At 39.7% G+C, this 19257-nt stretch overlaps 1 protein-coding gene across 2 annotated transcripts; it reads left to right on the top strand.

Moving 5' to 3' along the window:
* The first annotated feature begins 25 nt into the window (after window positions 1-25).
* Window positions 26-17443, top strand: smox (spermine oxidase). 2 transcript variants are annotated; one of them, XM_038713295.1, is made up of 7 exons: window positions 26-177; window positions 5311-5545; window positions 7066-7292; window positions 10716-10889; window positions 12692-13409; window positions 14662-14822; window positions 16853-17443. In XM_038713295.1, exons 2-7 carry the CDS (start codon window positions 5338-5340, stop codon window positions 17003-17005), a joined length of 1641 nt encoding a protein of 546 aa, XP_038569223.1. In that variant the 5' UTR covers window positions 26-177; window positions 5311-5337; the 3' UTR covers window positions 17006-17443. The 2 variants fall into 2 exon arrangements, with proteins under 2 accessions (XP_038569223.1, XP_038569224.1); XM_038713296.1 differs by lacking the exons at window positions 14662-14822; window positions 16853-17443 and adding an exon at window positions 14092-14654.
* The last annotated feature ends 1814 nt before the right edge of the window (window positions 17444-19257 follow it).

Genomic DNA, 19257 nt, shown 5'->3' with positions numbered 1-19257 from the left:
TGGGCTTTGTCGTCAGCACAGCTCATATTTAATTAATGAGGAGGCAGCGGCCACGGAAAAAACTGGCTGCTTCTGGTTTCCAGGCATAAATACAAAGCGGAGCCGGTCTGAGGGAAAAACGGCACAAAGGAAAGCAGAGCACTCTGAGGTTTTAAAGCTGAAGACCAAGAGAGTCAGGTAACCTGCTGCCCTACTAAAACCATATGTTTCAGAATGACTAGCCTATTTCATAGCGGGACGGCGATGGTGAGTGCGGTGATTTAAATGTTAACCAGAAGAACGGGCTGTATCAGATATTACTGCGTGCGAACAGCTTATTTACTGGAGTTGTCAGCCGTGTGAACGACCGTGATACGCTATACTAAATGTCAGTGTTGATAAGACAGACAAACGCTGCACAAAAACAACCCGTGTAACCACACCGCCGGCAGATCAGATATTAGTTACATTGATGGATATTAACGTTATAGGTCACTGTGTGTGTGCCTGCGTGTGTCTAACGGGACGAGCTGCTCTGGATGAAACAAGGTGGATTTATGGTTTTTCGCTTCATGTGTCTGCTTTAAAATGTGTTATAGGTTTTGTCGTGTCTCCACCACATGTTGTCTTTCACAGACTATTAGTCAGAGTAACTCGTTGAAGTTGTTTGCTTTGTTTCAAACTGCTGCCACTTCAGCATCCCAGCTTATACGTGGCAGGAAAGGCTTTTCCTATACAGCTTAGGTTTCCAGCAAGGCAGCATATAGGATGACACAGAGCCGACCACACACTTTGATTTCTCTGTCTTCAGTTAGATTTTTCATACAAAAGTTTTCATTCAGTTTAATTATTTGCATTTTTGTACCACTTTCATATAAGCCACACCTTGTAAAGACGCTGTAACAAATGGATGCATCAATGGTTAATACATAATTTACTAATGCTTTATGGATCAGAGAGAATCTATTAATAAAACATCGAAAAAAGGTTTGGTTAGGTCAAGACAAATTCTTTTAGCTGGTGTTTACCCTTGCTGTTTCACAGGTTTCTCACTTTCTAATAAGCCTGCACATATAAATATTAATAAGTCATTAATGGAGGGGTTTAAATCCATCAAGTCTGTAGATATAAATGTTAACAAGTTGTTAATAAAATAATAGATTTTGGTCCAAGTAAAGATTTTGGTCCAAGTAAAGTGGTCAAAGTGTCCAACCAGGTTTCCAGATCCATAAAGCATTAGTAAATTATTTATTAACTCTTAACTCTTGGTACCCACATTTTGAATTTAAAGGGTTTCAGTTATGTTTTTTATTACAGAAATATATATTTAAAAGTTAAGCCTGCCTGCCGTCATTGAACTGACTTGCGTATATCTTTGGGACTACGACAATCATCTCAGGGCACTCTTTATCTGCACCAGCAGGAACATCCAGCGTGGTGTACAGTAGCACAGCTGTGGAGTGTGTGTGACGCTGTGTATGTGTGTGTTGCCTCAACTCCATCATTCCAGCTTGGGAAAATCAGAGCTGAGAGAGAAGTGTGGAATGTCTGGCCTTTGGCACGAGGCAACCAGACTACGCTGCATCTTTCTTTTTTTTTTGGTTTGTTTTATGTAGGATATAGAAACGTTACCATGTTAATCCTCACATGGGACTGATAAAGGAAATGCAGATTTGAGTGTGGACACAGCTGGAAAGAGTAATGTCCACAATGGAGGGAAAGAGGAAAACAGTAAAGATGAGGGACGGTGGCTCAGACATAGTAATTGAAGATATTCCTGTGCTTTTTAAAGGCCAACGGCAGACGCACTGTACTGTGGACTGCCATTTCTAGGTCAATGGTAGCCCCCCTTCCTCCCTCCCTTCCTCCCTCCCTCTCACTCCACCCCACCCAGAGCTGTCTGTCTACCCAAGGCCACACATTAATCTGCGGCGGTGGTGTAAAGTGTGCATGTGGCGAGTGTATTAACCAGCCGTGCAATTATAAGCAACCACAGGGAGGGATGCGCAATCTGTCAGAGTGGCCAGTGTGTGAAGTGCTCAAATGCTGTCTACAAATTAAATCTGTCATTCATTTAAAATCTGTGTTGCTTACCCATTTAGCTGAGTAAACACTGATGTGAACATCTTTAAAGCTAGACAGTTATCTGACACAAGTCTTCTAACCTCATTTGACTTTTTTTTTATGTACAGTAAAAAGCCTAAACCTGCTCGGTCAGGTCATCCTGTTTCTGGAAGTAGAGCAAGGATTTCTGTTCCAAACTCACCAACTTCCATGGTGAATAGAGAAGGGATATACTACTACTACTTTTAACAAATTAAAAACACATTACAGTGGAGTTTTGATCCCTTTTAAACATCCCGTTTCTCTAAGATTTCTTGTCTGCACGTGTCTTCTGACAATAAATTTCTCCCGCAAAACAGCACAACATTAACAATATAAAAATACTTGCTAATGTGCCACTGATTCAAGTAGTTCCAAATAATGGCTAAAAGGGTTTTATGAGGAAAAGTGTGTGTCAAAAACAGTTGCCCCCTACGAAACATTTTTTACACCTTATGTATTTGCACTTTGTACCTTTATAGTATTTATATACTGGTTTTCTCCATTAGTCACAGGACATTTTCTGACATTTGATCAGAAGTGATTTGCTTGACTGCAGGTTATAAAATCATACTAATAGATGTAAAACCTGCTGCCAGTGTAAATATGTTAATTATATATTTATATTAAGATTCACACATACTGTATGTACTCAAACAAAGACATGCAATAAACCTAAAATCATATGCTCACGGTCCAGGTCGTGGACAGTGACTGGGAAAATGAGCCGTTGTGTTTTGCAAAAGGCAAACAAATTCAACAACAAATACAACATTTTACAGCAAACATAACAACCCCATCTACCTCTGCATCCTCCCTTTGTCACATACTACATGTGTTGTTTGCCACAAAACAGCGTCCCCCTGTGACCCTCATCTCTACCAGCTGCGGAATATGAGGCAGCAGCCAGAGTACTGAAAGTACTGAAAATACCTACTAAAAAGAAATCACAGTTTATAAACCATCTGTTCAACTAATTGCACAACTAGCAGCACAGGAAAGAAAACCTGTAAGCCTACAGATTCAGTTAACATGTATCACCCATCATTCACAGACATCACAGCCTTTTGTTGGAGGTTTGTTTGTGCGACATTGTAAATAATCCCAATTTAACGACCTGTATCATTTTAGGTGATTCTGCTATAAATATTTAATTGTTACAAAAATAAAAAGTTGAACCAACATCACACTTTTTTTTTCTTTGAAGCCCAAGAATGAGTCTATTCATGTTGTTACAGTTCAGGCCAGATTCTGGGAATCCAACTGATGATTAACATCGTAGTTAAACTGTGTTTTTCCTTGTGCAGAGATTTAATGCAAGGCATTCATGGCTGAGATTAGTTTTCGGAGAGAGAGAACTGGAACTGAATCTTGGCTTTTGTTTGGTATTTACAAAGACGTAATTCAGTGTAATTCTGTAGTTTAGCAGCAATGTCTTAGGAACTACAACTGTAGACTTTCCTAGGATTGTGGGATGGATAAATCAATTCACAAACTTTAAAGGGACGAAATAATTAGAATAAAATAATTAGAAAGGAAAGTCTTTAGTTCAGTGAATTAGATACCTGCCAAATCAATAAACCTCATTATATTAATGTACAAATCATAATCATAAATTATAAATATCTAATATTGCCACAAAGCAGTCAGGCTCATTGATTGGCAACACTGCCCACAATGGCCTAATGCACCCATTATATTACGCTGATAGCTAACACAATATTAACAGTATGGCAAAATCTCAGACAGCAGCCTATATATTGTCATATTGCCACTTCTCAAGATCAAAGCCCGTTCAGCAAATCTGTACCATGTCCAACCCACAATCAGGACGAGGGTTATGAAGTCAGATCAGATGTTGTGTGTTGACCCGTGCAGATTATCAGGTTTAACCCACATCTGTGTTGGAGGTCAGCGTTCAAGACAAGACTCTGGTAGACTTTGAAACAGACAGTTATAAAGATTTACAGAAATCCCTGAATGTGTCCTCTTGAGTTTGACACACGTTACCCGCACACATGTTTTCTTGCAGAGCTGGCTGGTCGTTTCCTATCTGACTCTCTCTGTCAGCGCTTGTTGAGCATGTGACCCCTCCAGCTGAGTTGACAAGACTGACAACTTGCTTACAACACAGTTTCTTAAACATCAAAGTTGAAAGTTGAAGATGGCCACCATCCTCTGCGACAGTAATCTGTATTTGGAGTGTACATGTACTTGTCGAGTTCTGGCCAATCAGGGGAAGATTAAAGGATTCATATAATTTAAGATAAACAGACATGGATGATGGTGATGCCATTAAGCAAATCTCATCAGCTATAAAAGAGATCTGTGTAGTCAGCGCTTGATTACTAACGCAAGACAACACAGCTCTAGAATCCAAATTATCTGTGCCTAAATTGTAGGTGTTTCATGTTTGGTCAGTTCAGTCAAATTATTTTTACTTGTCTCTTGTGGTATCTAGTCGTCCCAAGTTTTGAGATATCTTTGAGATTTCTGTCTCCCCCCCAGTACAATGGAGTAATAAGATTGTGGGGTTCACATCTCTGAAATATTGCGTTTAACAATTTTTTAATTTTGTCTTTCCACAAACAGTGCCTGTGTTACTGTGTTAATCCACATACCTCACTGCAACAGTTTTCATAGTTTCAGTAAAAACTGTTTATAGCATTTTCTGTGGATTGTCCAATATGTAAGACAAGTAAGATTGAAACTGTTTCTTAAAGAGCCACCAAAGTCCTGAAATGTATTTTGTTCAATACAGGATAATAACTTGCACAACGTATTACCTTTGATCTGAAACTTGTTCTCACAAGGAGCTTTATATTGACATTATTAATTATCTGTAAAATCATGACAACATATGGCAAACACAGATAAACTGCATCAACAGAAGCAGTGACCAGTAGCTGAAATTATTATGATGACTGGTGATATAGGAGTGCATAGGAAGTAAGTAAGTGTCATATTAGTGTGCACCCTAACCCTAACTGGCATGCAATTATAAATATAAAATATGACACACCCATCTATAAGTGTTTGCAGTCATGCATTAGTAAGTATATTATTTTTCAAAGTTTGTTATGTGTCATTTATAGAACATATAAACTCAAAAAGAGTTTTCTTTCTTACACCCAATCTTATTTCCTGCTGTGTGAGTGTCTGTAGCTTGCTGACGCAGTGTTAAAATGCCATTTTTAACTTGGGCCCTTGTCTCTACTTTGTCCTCAGACTCAATCGAAGAGGAGCTTGGACGGCATGCAAAGTTGTGAAATTTCCTCAGACAGCACTGATGATCCTCTTAGTAGCGGCTTACGCACTCATCGGCAGCCTCGAATAGTAGTGATTGGTGCTGGCTTGGCCGGCCTTGCTGCAACTAAGGTCCTACTGAAAAACGGCTTCACGGATGTCACTGTCCTAGAGGCTTCAGACCACATCGGCGGGAGAGTTCACAGTGTTCAGCACGGTGAGAGGATGCGTTTCTGTTTACCTCAGATTTTGTGTTAAACTTATATATAAATAACACCTAAACTGCATTTCTTTAGCTCTGTACCCATACCATAATCTAATGTAATCTAAACACTGAAACTGTGCCCTTTTTAGCAGCATCACTGAAACCAAATAATAACATGTAATCACACGCTAACTGTGTAAAATCTACAGTATATACCCTAAGTGCAACATGTACAGGTACAATACAACTGTCTGTGCATGCATTGCTCATTTTGCTGAATTTACATGCATTTAAGTTAAAGCATGAAGTGCTGAAACCCATTCCCAGTAGACCTAGTGCACTGAAAATAATGTTTCCTCTGCCTTTTGATTTTTTTCTAAAAATACAGCAATTTCATGGATTATTATATTATAGATTTGCCTCTTTTACCACTCCACATCAAAATGTCTAAATTCTATTTCATAGCTATGAGCATTACTTATGTAGTGGTAGATAGACCAGAGACTTCACATGAACAAGTACCAATTCATTTGTACTTTAACATGAACAAGTAACATAATTTACCAGTTAATGTAACACAAAACAACTGGTTGAAATATTTTTTCAAATTCATAAATTTACATTGCACTGAGCAATTGAGCAATTCTTCCCAGTAACAAGTTCACGTTTTGCTCAGCTAGGTCCATACAAAGCACCGCTGATATATGATAAATATGATATATAATAACAAATTATTTCCCAATACAAGTTGGGGTAACATTACATTTAAGAGCCGTGCTGCAGAACCAGTATTATAATCTACATATTTTATAATCTTACATATCAAAGTACAGTTTTTACACTTGTCTAAGGTCACATTAACTTTGATTAGTAAGCACTGTTCATATTTGCTTGGAAAACACTCCAGTTTGCCAGCCATACATTAACACAATCAACATTGTTTCCCTGAATAACCTGTATGAATCCACTTATCGGATGCGTGTCTAGTTCCAAGAGAAATATCTCACTTGATCTGCTTGAGTGAGGTGTGTTTCCCCAACAAATTCCACTGAACTGCAGGAAGTTGCCTCTTTCAACTGGCAAGAACAAACAAGTAGGGAGCAGCATTTGCTTGTGGCGTTGATATTGTACGCACATAAAAGAGGTCACGTGTGGTATGTCAGGCACACGCATAATTGTATCTGTTATGTAAATACCTATTTATGCTTGGACGTTATGTAATGATAAAAGCATTTAGTCAATGCTGCATTAGCCTGCCTTTATTACATAAATTAATATAAAACATGGACAGTGTCAGATGCCATCATCCTCAGGAAAAATGTTAAATTAATGGAACTCCGATGGGCTTCTGCAATTGCAGTATGTTAATTGAATTGACCTCCTTCTTGAACTGCCCAATTATTAAGTGTGATTGTGGCTTAAGAAAGCAGACTTATATACAGTTTCATTCAAAGCCATGAAGGAGATGTTATGTTCAAAGATATTATTTTTTCTTCAACTCACAATGATCTGTGTTGCTTATTATTTTGTAGGAAAAGCAACTTTGGAGCTTGGAGCCACCTGGATCCATGGTGCCAATGGGAACCCAGTGTACCACCTGGCAGAGGACAACGGGCTGCTGGAGCACACCACGGATGGGGAAAGGAGCGTGGGACGCATCAGCCTGTACACCAAAAACGGTGTGGCTCATTACCAGACCAACATCGGGAAGAGGATCCCCAAGGACCTGGTGGAGGAGTTCAGTGACCTGTACAATGAGGTGGGGGGACACATGCACATAGATACACACATGAATTCACACTTAAATGCACAAATGGATGAAATTTTCCAAATCAAAATATGTATTTAAACCATAGTGCTGACCCCTTAACAAATTAATGCTCTGCAGCCAAACATCATTCAAACCAATAAAACTTTATTTCAAATTCCAGTGGAGATCCCAAATTTTCCACTTTTTGTTGGGTTAATGTGTATAAAATTATGCACAAAGACATGTTTCCGATTGACGCAGCTATAAAGACATGGAGACTTGACTGTGAATATTACACACTGTGAACATCACTCAGCTTTAATAAAGAATTGGAACAGCCTGATTGAGGATATATAAGATACTGTCAGACAGTGTAGATTCAAATGATTTTAAGAACCTCAAAGCTACTGAAGGGTAAATAAAAGGGGAGACAGATGTGACATTCCCTCTGTTCCATACACCATACCACAGTATTACATATAACTTCAGCCATCTTTAGGTGAACCAGTAAAATGCCCACCAAAGCTTTAAATTTAACAAACAATGGCCATTTTTGTTAGTCCAGTTCTCTGCTCTCTGCGCTGTAGCAGCCTCTTAGGCTGTTAGAGCTTGATTATTATACTGTAAGTAGGTCACGTCTGGAAAAGCAGTTACAGAGGGAAGGTATAGAACACACAGAAGACATTTTGTTTTCATTAACCCTTGGACATCTGTGTTTTCTGCATAACCGCCTTGGGTCCACATGTTGTCTCCTTTGGATAAAGTTTCTTAATGGAATTTCATAACCCAAACCATAACACTTTTAGACACTGTGCCGGTTTAAGCATCCTAGAATTGACATATTCTTGCTCGTGCTACATTTAGCAGCCCTGTATAGCCACCCCAGCCACCTTGCCCACCTGCCTCTAGTTTTCTTTCATCCAGTTTTCTTTCTTCATCATGCTTTGCTTTGATTGTTGTATAGACTGTGAAGCTCTCTGAGACAAATTTGCTACTTTGGAAATAAGATTGACTTGACTAGACATGTAAAGCCTCCAAGCTGGCGTCGACAGGGAGTGTTTTTTATGAAGATGACTCAGTATGCTCTGGGTTCTATTCTTTATGGTCTTAAAGGAGTATGTCAGCACTTGAAAGATGGCATTTTCATAAAACTGGGCTGTCTATACAGTAGAAAGATGCAAATATTTTTGAAATCTGTCAAAAGAAAGCCTACAACTACCAGAATGCACTCCCAAACTTCCCCAACTCCTATAAACAGCTGGTCAGAGCTACAAACATTAGTCTATGTTTTCACACTGTAAAGTTACCGTGCTAGTAACAAAACACTGTCACACTTACTAGATGCTCAAAGACGTGTGTTTCACTCCGCTGGCTTTGGTTGTTGTTTTTTTCCAATTTATTTTCGGTATCCTGAAATATGTTTCAAGCTCTCCCCTGTCCATATGTGGCCCAAAGCTTTGGTGTAATTATGTTTCCATTGGTGCAAATTCACCTGCACATGTAAATACTGTTTCATCTCGTGTCGTGCACAGACCTGGCACGTCGCACATATTTGTTGTTGATTGTTGATCTTTGTTGTTGTATATTTTTATGTTGTCAGTTTATATATTTATATGTACACAATATTCTCTTCCGTTGCGTTACTTCTGCACGGCACAGACCCATAATAATGCACATGTATCTGTAACATTGTTCTTCCATTCCATATTTATATATTTCTACATTTATTTATGTTGACTGTATGTTTGTCTACGTGTAGCACCTTAACACCAAAGCAAATTCCTCGTATGTGTAAAACACTACTTGGCAATAAAGCTCCTTCTGATCTGATTCTGATTCTGAATCATAGCAGCACCACCAGTTGTCGTTGGCACAGGGCAGCTCTGTGACGTTATCCTCACTGGCTGTGGTGGCCTCCTCCTCCCCCATACGCCGCAATTCCTCCGGACTGTATTCTGTCTCAAGAAGCTCTGAAAGTCTGATTCCAGCATTACACTATTAAAATCGTTTTCTTCCATATCTACTGGAACATTTTGCCAGTGGTTGTTCTTGCCAGTTGATTTTGAACAGTAAGTTTTGATTTTGGAGCAGCGAGGAGCTGCCCTTCTTCTGACTGTCTGTAGAGGCGGGCAAACAAAAAAGGCAGAAGTACAATTTGAAATTCAAACAAAGTCTGCCAGATGACGGCAAATGAGTGGGGTGCTCTGGGTGCAGGCAACATGGAGGGAAGTTAACCATTGTTCATTTACATATACTGCCTACATTGTAACGATACAAAGCTGGTTGAAAAACACCAAAGTTTCCCTTTAATCTTCTTGTTGAGGGAGGTGAGGGCAGAAGCACACTGCAACTGTTATTATGTGTACACATAACAATTATTAAAATTTTCTATTAATCTTTACATCATCTGATTTTTAGATACATCTTTAGGTCTATAAAATGTCAGAGAATAAAATACCTGTCAGAATTTCCCAAAACCGAAGTTAACAAATTCAGATTGCGACTTTTGTCCGACCAACAGCCCAAAACCAAAACATATACAGTTCTTTATTAGAGAAGACCAAGAAAACCAGAAAATATTCACGATTCTGACAATCATCTATTGTCAATGTTTCAGTACTACAGCAACAAGATACAATCTCCAACACAAAGTCAACATAAAGGTTGTTTTATTATCAAGGGTTATAATGTCTAAACATAAACATGTGTTGCTCCACTTTGCCAAAAATGGCGCTCAAACTGAAAACATTCAGAACTTGTTCTGCATTACATTTACATTAAGCTGACTCTTTTATCCAAAGCGACTTACAATTGCTATGTATATCAGAGGTCGCCCGCCTCTGGAGGAACTAGGGGTTAAGTGTCTTGCTCAGGGACACAATGGTAGACAATGTGTCACAGTGGGGAGTCTCCCACACCAAAGGCATGCATCTTATCCACTGCCCTATCACCACCACCCCATGTGTTGCAAGTCATGGACTTAATTAAAGTAATCACAGTCCAGATTCACACAGTTAAGGTTTATACATGTTCCTACATCCCTGCTGTTGTTTTGACCTGGCACTTTGTAGGAAATTATCACCTTTTAATGTCATGAAAAGACAACGTTACATAAACATAACACAGCATTTCTTCTTAGTCTCTTTTCCTACTGTTGTCTTTCTGTTTTCTTTTCTTTAACAATGTGCTGCTCTTGTAGCGGCTGGCAGCATTTCTTTTTAATGTTCTGTGACTTGTGCCTCCTGTAGGGTTTCTCCATTATGCCGCAGTTTCCATTTGAAACAATCAAGTACTGATCTGATTTGCCTTAAACTGAACTGAACTGGTTTCTTTTCCTTCCCTCTTCACCCCCCTCCTCTCTTTTCTTGACATCCTTCCTCATTCTCCTTCCTCTTGATTGCCTTCTGTCTTTCGCCTTTCGCTCTCCTTTAGGTGTACGAGCTGACTCAGGAGTTCTTCCAGAATGGGAAACCAGTTTGTGCTGAGAGCCAGAACAGCGTTGGCGTCTTTACACGGGATGTGGTGCGCAAGAAGATCATGTTGGATCCTGAAGATTCTGAGAGCACCAAGAAGCTCAAACTGTCCATGCTTCAACAATACCTCAAGGTGGGTGTCCATGTCCACCTGTGAGTGACACTGTGGCAACATATCAGTTCCCTTTTCATTTTCCCTCTAAAATTACACAATTACTTTGTGAATTTGGAGGCGCTTTATAACCATACTGTTAGGACTGATTCACTGCTGGTGTTGTGCTGAGGCCCTGAGCTCATACAGACTGATAATCAGTGAAATGCATTCATGAATCATCAAGTCAGAAATGTGAAAACGTAGTTTTTAAACCTACAAATGGAATGAGATAGCAGATATTGGCCTAATCTGTCTGCCTGCTGGCACTGATAGCTAAGGGTTAATTAGACACTAATTAGCTTTTAATTACAAAAGGATTGCTTTGATAATTAGATAGTAATTATGAGGTTTTATTTACTTCCTCCTTTAATCCATGTAGCTTGCCAATGACAAATAATTAGCCTGGGGCTTTTGTTATTTCAAGCAGTGTTGTTTTTTAATGTTTATTCACTAAAGCACAGTTGAGAGTTGTGGTTTACTCAGATCTCTTTCCTGTTTTAACAGCAATACTTTTACTCTGAGAGCCTGAATACAATATGAAATAATCTTGTTTATATTATGAGCAATGATAGAAAAACATGCAGGCTTTATTCAGATTAGGAAGGAAACATCTTGACTCTGTTTACTATTTTCTTAATGAATGCTTTAGTCTATAAAATGTATTCAGATCACTTGTTTTGTCCAACCATCCATAATGAAATCATATTAACATTATAATGTTTGGCTTGTTTGCTTGATAAACAATTAATATGAACAGTGGAAAATTTTGGGGAAATCCGCTTTTTTTAGATGAGAATATTGATACCACTGTCATGTGTAAATAATATTAAGCTAGAGCCTGCAGTCTATTAGCTTAGCACAAAGACTGGAAACAGGGGGAAACAGCTAGCCTGGCTCTGTCTGACGGTAACAAAATTGGCCTACCAGCACCTCTAAAGCTCACTGATTAGCACGTTATGTCTGTTCTATTTAATCCGTACAAATACTGAAGTGCAAAAACAACCATGTGCCGTTATGTTCTGGACTATTACTTGGCTGATAGCAGTAATTTCCTGGAATCTGGCAAATGCTCAGAGCCAGAAAGTGAATAATCATATTTCCCAAAATGTCAAAGTATTGCTTTAATGATTAATCTGTAATGTTGATATCAATTAATTTTCTTTTGATCCGGCTAATTAATTGTGAGAGGGTATAAACACAATGTACAGAGTTTGACCTTTAACATCGGAGGCTATGTTTTTTTTCTCGTCTTTTGTCTATTTGTCTGTAGATAGAGCTAAAACTGCTGCTCCTCATGATTATTAGGCTTGAAAACACCTTATTTGAATCTTTGGCTCGCAGGCATTTATCACTAGCCATTTAATACAGTATATTCATGTGAGTTTGATATTAGTGTATATTTATTTGAGCTCTCCTCCATACGCTCTCGCCCACACACATAGACACAGGAAACAGAACATGTTGTGAAATGCAGTAGTGATAAGTCACCTTAACTACCACGGAACCTTTACCAGCATGGTGGTCACTATTTAAGGCAGAAACAGTAACGTATTTTTGCTTTGCAATAACACACTACCAGTAGTTGTTCTCTAAATAAACACATGTTCCTACAGTGTGACTTCAGTAGGTGTAGGGAGTTTTAAAATGCCCGTTGGCAAAAGTGATCCAAAAAAAATCGACTTTGGGTCTAATTTAAGATGTGTGCTCTCGTTAATAAGGCAGCAGGTAATGTGGCTGCAGGTATTGCAGTGGAAATGTAACTGACTGTTCTCCTGTTTCAGGTGGAGAGTTGTGAAAGCAGCTCTCCCAGTATGGATGAGGTGTCTCTGAGTGAGTTTGGCGAGTGGACGGAGATCCCTGGTGCACATTATGTCATTCCTGAAGGTTTCATGAAGATCATCGAGGTCCTGGCCCAGGACATCCCCTCCCACACCATCTGCCTTAGCAAACCGGTCCGCTGCATCCACTGGAACTACTCAGCCCAGCATCGGGAGGTGATCGCCAAGAGCAGCGACAACAACCATAATGAAAACAACCACAGCTGCCAACCTCACGAGGGTCACCCCATTTACATGGAGTGTGAGGACGAGGAGTGGATCACAGCAGACCACGTGATCGTGACAGCTTCTCTAGGCGTCCTCAAGCACAACCATGAGGCCATGTTCTCCCCCTCTCTGCCAGAGGACAAAGTGCTCGCCATCGAGAAGCTGGGCATCAGCACCACTGATAAGATATTCTTAGAGTTTGAGGAGCCCTTCTGGAGCCCGGAGTGCAACAGCATTCAGTTTGTGTGGGAGGACGAGGCCCAGCTAGAGCAGCTGGTCTACCCTGAGGAGCTGTGGTACAAGAAGATCTGCAGCTTTGACGTCCTCTACCCGCCCGAGCGCTATGGCTACATGCTGAGTGGCTGGATCTGTGGGCAGGAGGCGCTGTACATGGAGCGCTGCGATGACGAAACAGTGGCTGAGACTTGCACTGAGTTGCTGAGACGTTTTACAGGTCAGGACAAGCACACACAAGGATATCTGAGCATTGCGGGCAAATGCTACCAACCATACATCCTGTTTACACCATAGAGGCTTGTGTGGGTTATCTAAGTTGATTTCTCCACAGGGTACCATTATTTTGTGTCTCATTTATTCCCACTTTCAGATATTTCACTTCTCTGACTGTTGTATTGAATCATTTATCCAACCAAAAAGATCTCTTAATGAATATTAATTATAAAAGACACTGCTTTAAATAATTCTGATGTCTGTTGATTTTTATGACAAAAGACAAGATAAAAGACAAGATCCACTTGTGTCTTCCTACTCTATTCTTGTTAAGCTTTCACTAAGAATCAATAATCTAAATCTAACACTATAGCCTTGGAAGGCCAAGACAGAGCCTTCCAGCTCAATGACTCATAAAAACCATAACTGGGATCATTGCGTCTCAAATAAAGGAAACGGCATTAGACTCAGCGGTGACGTCAGTAGCTTTTTGCATGACAAAATGGTTTACAGACAAAACAGCTGAATGACTCAGGTGTGTGTTTTTGTGTCCTAGAAAGCAGGAGCTACCACGGTGCTGCTCCTCACCTCCACAAAAGAACAACACACTGAGCAGAGGGATTGATCAAAGATTACTTACTCTAACTGACATTTAACACCCCCCCCCCCTTTCTTGTGACACACAGATGACATGGGTGCTATATTTTCTCTGAGGCTAATTCACTTCTTGTGCAACAGGGAAGTTTTCCCTGGAACTAAAGAAGACATAGATGTTTCAAGGTGATTGCAACATGATATGTAAAAGGGTTTCATCACATCACTGTAGGTTGACTCATTGTTTGTGGTTTGGCAACAGATTAGGAGTGTGACTCAGACTATTACCCGGTAAAGTGATTGCCTCTGTGAGTGCAGAATCTTTGACTTCACGATGAGGTCAGTGGACTTCCTTGCTAGATAAAGACTGTACATCACACAGAGAAACTACACACACACACACACACACACACACACTTTGCTCATTTAGGTCAGTGTGGTTTAATCTCCTCGGCTGTTGCTTAATTACATATAGACTCACTGGTGCCTCTCTGCTAACAGAGGAGCACGAGTTGATTAGTGTGGGCAGATTGGACATCCCAGTAAAAAGCCTCAATTCACAGCCGCCGCATTCTTAGTTTGAACTGGTTTGACTCGGGGTCGCTGTTAAGTTTCTCCCTCTACTGTCTGTGCTGAGTCCCTCTCTGTCTGCCTGTCCACAGGGAACCCTGACATTCCAAAGCCCTGGCGTGTCCTGCGCTCCTCGTGGGGCAGTAACCCCTTCATGCGAGGCTCCTACTCCTTCACCAGGGTGGGCTCCAGCGGTGGGGACTGTGAGAGGCTGGCCATGCCGCTGCCTTACGCCAACAGCACTAAGGCTCCGGTAAGGCAACCACAAGACAACACGGGGTGGACACAATAATAAAAACACCTCTACCATATAATCCAATTCAATAGCCCTGACAATAATTACTTTAGAGTGTTAAGACTGTGTCAAAAAGGTATCACCTCACCTCACCTATATAGTGATTGCTAGGCCAAAGTTAGTAGTGTTGGTACCACATTATTTAGTTGCCTGTTTTTGCTATATTGTCCACCACACTGTAAGGTGTATAGCATAGTTAATATGCGAACACTGTGAGCTGTTAGTATCAGATAGTAGAAATAAATTGTATTGTAACTGAAAGTCAGTCACCAAAAAGGTTGTGTAACGCAAAATTTTGCACAGCTGTAATTTCTTAGGAGGTTTTCTGGAAAGAAAATGCAATATGGTGCAAATTTTAGGGAAAATTAAGGCAAAGTTCTGGGACAGTAATTTGACAGTTGAGTGGGGAGCTTATAACTAGTTCATCTAGTTCAGTATTGATTCATTATTAATTTATTACTAGAAACTTTAGTGCCAGTACATGTTGAATTGTATGATTGCCTGTAGACAAAATTCACATTGTTGCATGTTCAGCTGATCTGTGTAGTGGTAGTGACTAAAAGTTTAAGTTAAGGTAGCAGTTAATTGAAAGCTCTTTTATAAAGACAGGAATCTCAAGTGTCTCTCTGTCTGTTTGTATTTCGAGAATGTCAGGAACCGTTGATCCAATCTACTTCAAAACGTGGCGGGTGTGTTGCTGCGGATCCAAGGAAGTGCAGTGTCGCGTTTGAACCAAACTTCTATAAATATAGTCAAGTGCACAGCGGAGCAACTGTGGGGAATGCTCACTCGGGTGGGGATTATGCTGCTCCAATGTGGTAGTGAATTGTTGAAACGGAGTTATTGTCATTGTGTTGTAAGAGTTTTATGTTAAGTTCTAAGAAGGCTATCTAGCAGAATAATATATAGAATATCTAGAGTAATTGTTGCTGTCTTGACTGAGATTATTTCAGCACCAGCTGCTATTAAGTATGTTTTATTTATTTATGTGGGCCGCCTATTGCCGACCACTGCTGTAGGTGAAACCAATGTGAGATGCACATTTTGAGCAAAAAGCACAGGGAGGCGTCACATCGGCCCCTGAGGGTACTGCACTAGTTAAATAATTAGAGGTTTACCGATACTGTCTCCATATCCTCCATAATTAGTACCAAATTACACAGTTCTTTCTAGAAACCTTACTATTAATTCACAGTAATGCATCGATTCCTTTGTAGGAAATTAAAGTATACTAAGGGCCCCTTTCATTCATTGAACTCTGAATGTTGAAGAACAATTTACATGCAGATCAAATACATGTGGTATCAGGGGGGTTATGAGGCCTGATTGCTGGCCAGCAGTCTAGACCATGAAACCTGATGCTTTCTGGGTGAAGGGGGGGGGGGGGGGGGGGTTGTGTGCTTACTTGACACTGCTGAAGGAACAGCATGACCCCTCCGCTGAAGTCCTTCAACACTGTCAAACTGAAATGTTAAGCCCTCAGGAAAGTTACAGTAGCCTCCTACATGAAGAGCCCCTAGTGGGTGCGGGATTATATCTATGTTCCCAGGGTCCTGTGTTCCCAGGGCCCTAACCCCCTGACCCCCTAAACCTAACCCTACAACTGGGGAACATAGGACCCTGGGAACATAGAATAAGCCTGTAGGGGCCGCACGTGTGGCGACCGGCAGCACAGTAGATGATGCTGAATAAAGTCCTATTGAATCACTCTTTCCACTATGTCCTGTTTTTTGCTGTTGTCCATCAGGTGTTTTGTTTGTTTTTGTATGACCCTGGCTGCAAACCAGTTTCTCTGTAAGGTACAATAAAGAAGCTTTGAACTAACTAGGGAATCAGTGATGGAAACATAAAGCAGTGTTGCTTCCAAAAGTATGTCAAGATGACATTGGCGGATCTTGTTTTGAATCTGGTTTTCTCCTCTAAAATCTTTTCTCCTTTCCTCTCTACTCATTTTCCCCTTGCTCCCACCCTCCCTCCACCATTCTCAGCCTCTACAGGTCCTTTTTGCGGGAGAGGCCACCCACAGAAAATACTATTCCACTACCCATGGTGCTTTGCTGTCAGGACAGAGAGAGGCCACTCGCCTAATAGAGATGTACCAGGACTTGCACAGAGCTGAAACCACAAAGCCTAATATGTAAAAAAAAAACACACACACACACACACACACAAAAAACGAACCTCCAACTAGTGAAAAAAATACAAAACTGATGAGTTTTAAGATTTTTATCTTGATGATTAATTTATACTTAAAAGCATAGCTTGGGCATTATTACATTGATAACAAATGAGTATTGTTTCTATTGTACTGTAGATTTGAATCATGCTAAATTTTATTTGAGATGTACTGTTCAGAAGTTGCCAATGGTGCTGTCATTTCTTGTCTTTATCATTCTGTCATTCTGTTTTTGTTTTTCTAATCAGTAATTTAATGTTTATAATAACAGCATCTGTAATTTAATTTGTTTTTGTAAGTGCCTTCTGTACGTACGTTTATGTTATTTCAAAAATAATGGAAGTACTAAATAAAATTTGAGAAGGTTTTAACAAAATAAAAGTTCTATCATCATCCAACACAACCAGTTTTGTCTTTTAATTCATTAGAATATTAAAACACACTAGTGATATCTCCTCTTAATCATCTTCTGTCCTAATGAATATTTTAATGTACAACCACAGGCAAGGGCTGTTTCCATACTATCAACATTTTGGTATCCTTTTGAATTTATGAGAGAAAAGCAGAAAGTGAGTGCACATGGAAAGAAAAGAAAAGGCTCTAAAAGCCATGTGCCAAAGTGACAGATGGTGTTAGAACAGGCCTCAACCCAATCCTCGCTTCTGTTGGACAGCAGTGTTAATCCGCTTCTATAGTGGCAAACACGATCAGAGGCTGAAAAGAACTGGGATGATGCTGTATTTTTTATGTTCATACTAGTTTCCTCATATAAGGGGCGATAAAGTAGGACATTAATACGTTTTTTGTTTGTTTTGTTTTTTACATGTTCTTAGTGCAGAAGCCAAAACAAGTTCATGCCCCCCACCACAGCAAAAGTAGATTTAATTTTTATCTGTCATTAACAATACAGGTGAAATAAACAAGATTCAGGTTAGCAAAATAGTCTTGCTTGCATCAGTGCACTTTCGTTTGTTTTTGCCACTGTGAATCATATTCATGCAACTTTAGGTCCTCTCAACATCCACGACCCCCCCGAAGTGGCTTCATGCCCCCCAGGTTGGGAGCCACTGTCTTGGTGACTAGACTATATTTGTCATGTGCCGGTGGCAAAATAATAATAATAATAATAATAATAACTTTGATTTTTATAGCGCCTTTCACAATGAAAAACAAAATTTTCTTCAAATCTCCTACATTTTCCTACATTTACCATTTAAAATTAGAATATTTTGGTTTCTCTGTAGAGTCCCTCTCACTTGACTAGTCAAACAAAAAAAGGGATACTTATTATTAAGTCGTGCAACAGACAGCTCTTTGAAAAAGATTTTAAACATTTTTTAAGTATCAGTAAATGAATGCAGAAGAAGCTGAGATATCCTGGGTTCTAGCCCCCAATAGGTCTGGTAAATGCCCATGTCTTTCAAACTCCACACCCATGTCTGTACAGTTAAATGCATTAGTCTCAATAAAAGTATTTCTTTATTATTTAAAAGATCTTTTTCAGTCCACATCTACACTAATTCTACAAGTATATCAAGCACAATAAATAGACCATAAAGATGTGACTTTTTCATGTGCAAGACATTTACAGCAACAACAACTCGTTCCAACGTGTGTCTGTTGGAGCTGCACAAAGGCTTTTAATTTTGTCTGCTTGATAGTCTACATTGAGGTCCATAAGTGTTGGCCCTGAGAGCTCAACACACTGCAACTTAAATTCATAAAACATCATCACCTATTGGACAACCCGCGCAGCATTTACAAAAAATGCAGAAGCACTGCAAGTAGCGCAGACGACTATGGATACTTTTTCTAAAGGAAAGGTGATGAACACACTTGCTGTTGTGGTTTGTGACTCATCAGGCCATGGCTCATAAAGTTATTGATGTCACCTATCCATCAGTGGTGTTGGATAATGAACTAAATTGTAGGGATTTTTTGTGAGACAACAAGCTCCCAGTCGTCCCAGGCTATTTCAACTATGTTTTTTAATAAAATAACATAAGTTGGAAAAAAACTCTACCAGTCTAGTTAGATTTTTTCAACCTGTTTCTAACAGGAATCACCAAGTGAAGACTTGAAATTCAAAGAAGCAGAAGATGAATTTAAAAAAAAATTAACAATACAGTTATTAAAATATTTGAGCAAAGGATTCCTCTTTTACGTCTGTTAAGATTTAGGTGCTCTCTGGAGCCTTGATGTGGCAAAACTTTGGTT

Source organism: Micropterus salmoides, unplaced genomic scaffold, assembly GCF_014851395.1.
Source record: "Micropterus salmoides isolate LMB-PRFRI ecotype aquatic unplaced genomic scaffold, ASM1485139v1 Ms_hic_scaffold_12, whole genome shotgun sequence".
Classification (NCBI taxonomy): Eukaryota; Metazoa; Chordata; class Actinopteri; order Centrarchiformes; family Centrarchidae; genus Micropterus; species Micropterus salmoides.
The sequence above is the reverse complement of the archived record's forward strand: the minus strand, read 5'-3'. Positions and strand labels throughout refer to the sequence as shown.

Excerpts from the sequence above, each read along its gene's own strand:
- smox (XM_038713295.1), top strand. The coding sequence starts at position 5,338 with ATGCAAAGTTGTGAAATTTCCTCAGACAGCACTGATGATCCTCTTAGT. Across the intron at positions 10,890-12,691 it reads TGCTTCAACAATACCTCAAG|GTGGAGAGTTGTGAAAGCAG; the intron begins GTGGGTGTCCAT and ends CTCCTGTTTCAG. Across the intron at positions 13,410-14,661 it reads GTTGCTGAGACGTTTTACAG|GGAACCCTGACATTCCAAAG; the intron begins GTCAGGACAAGC and ends GCCTGTCCACAG.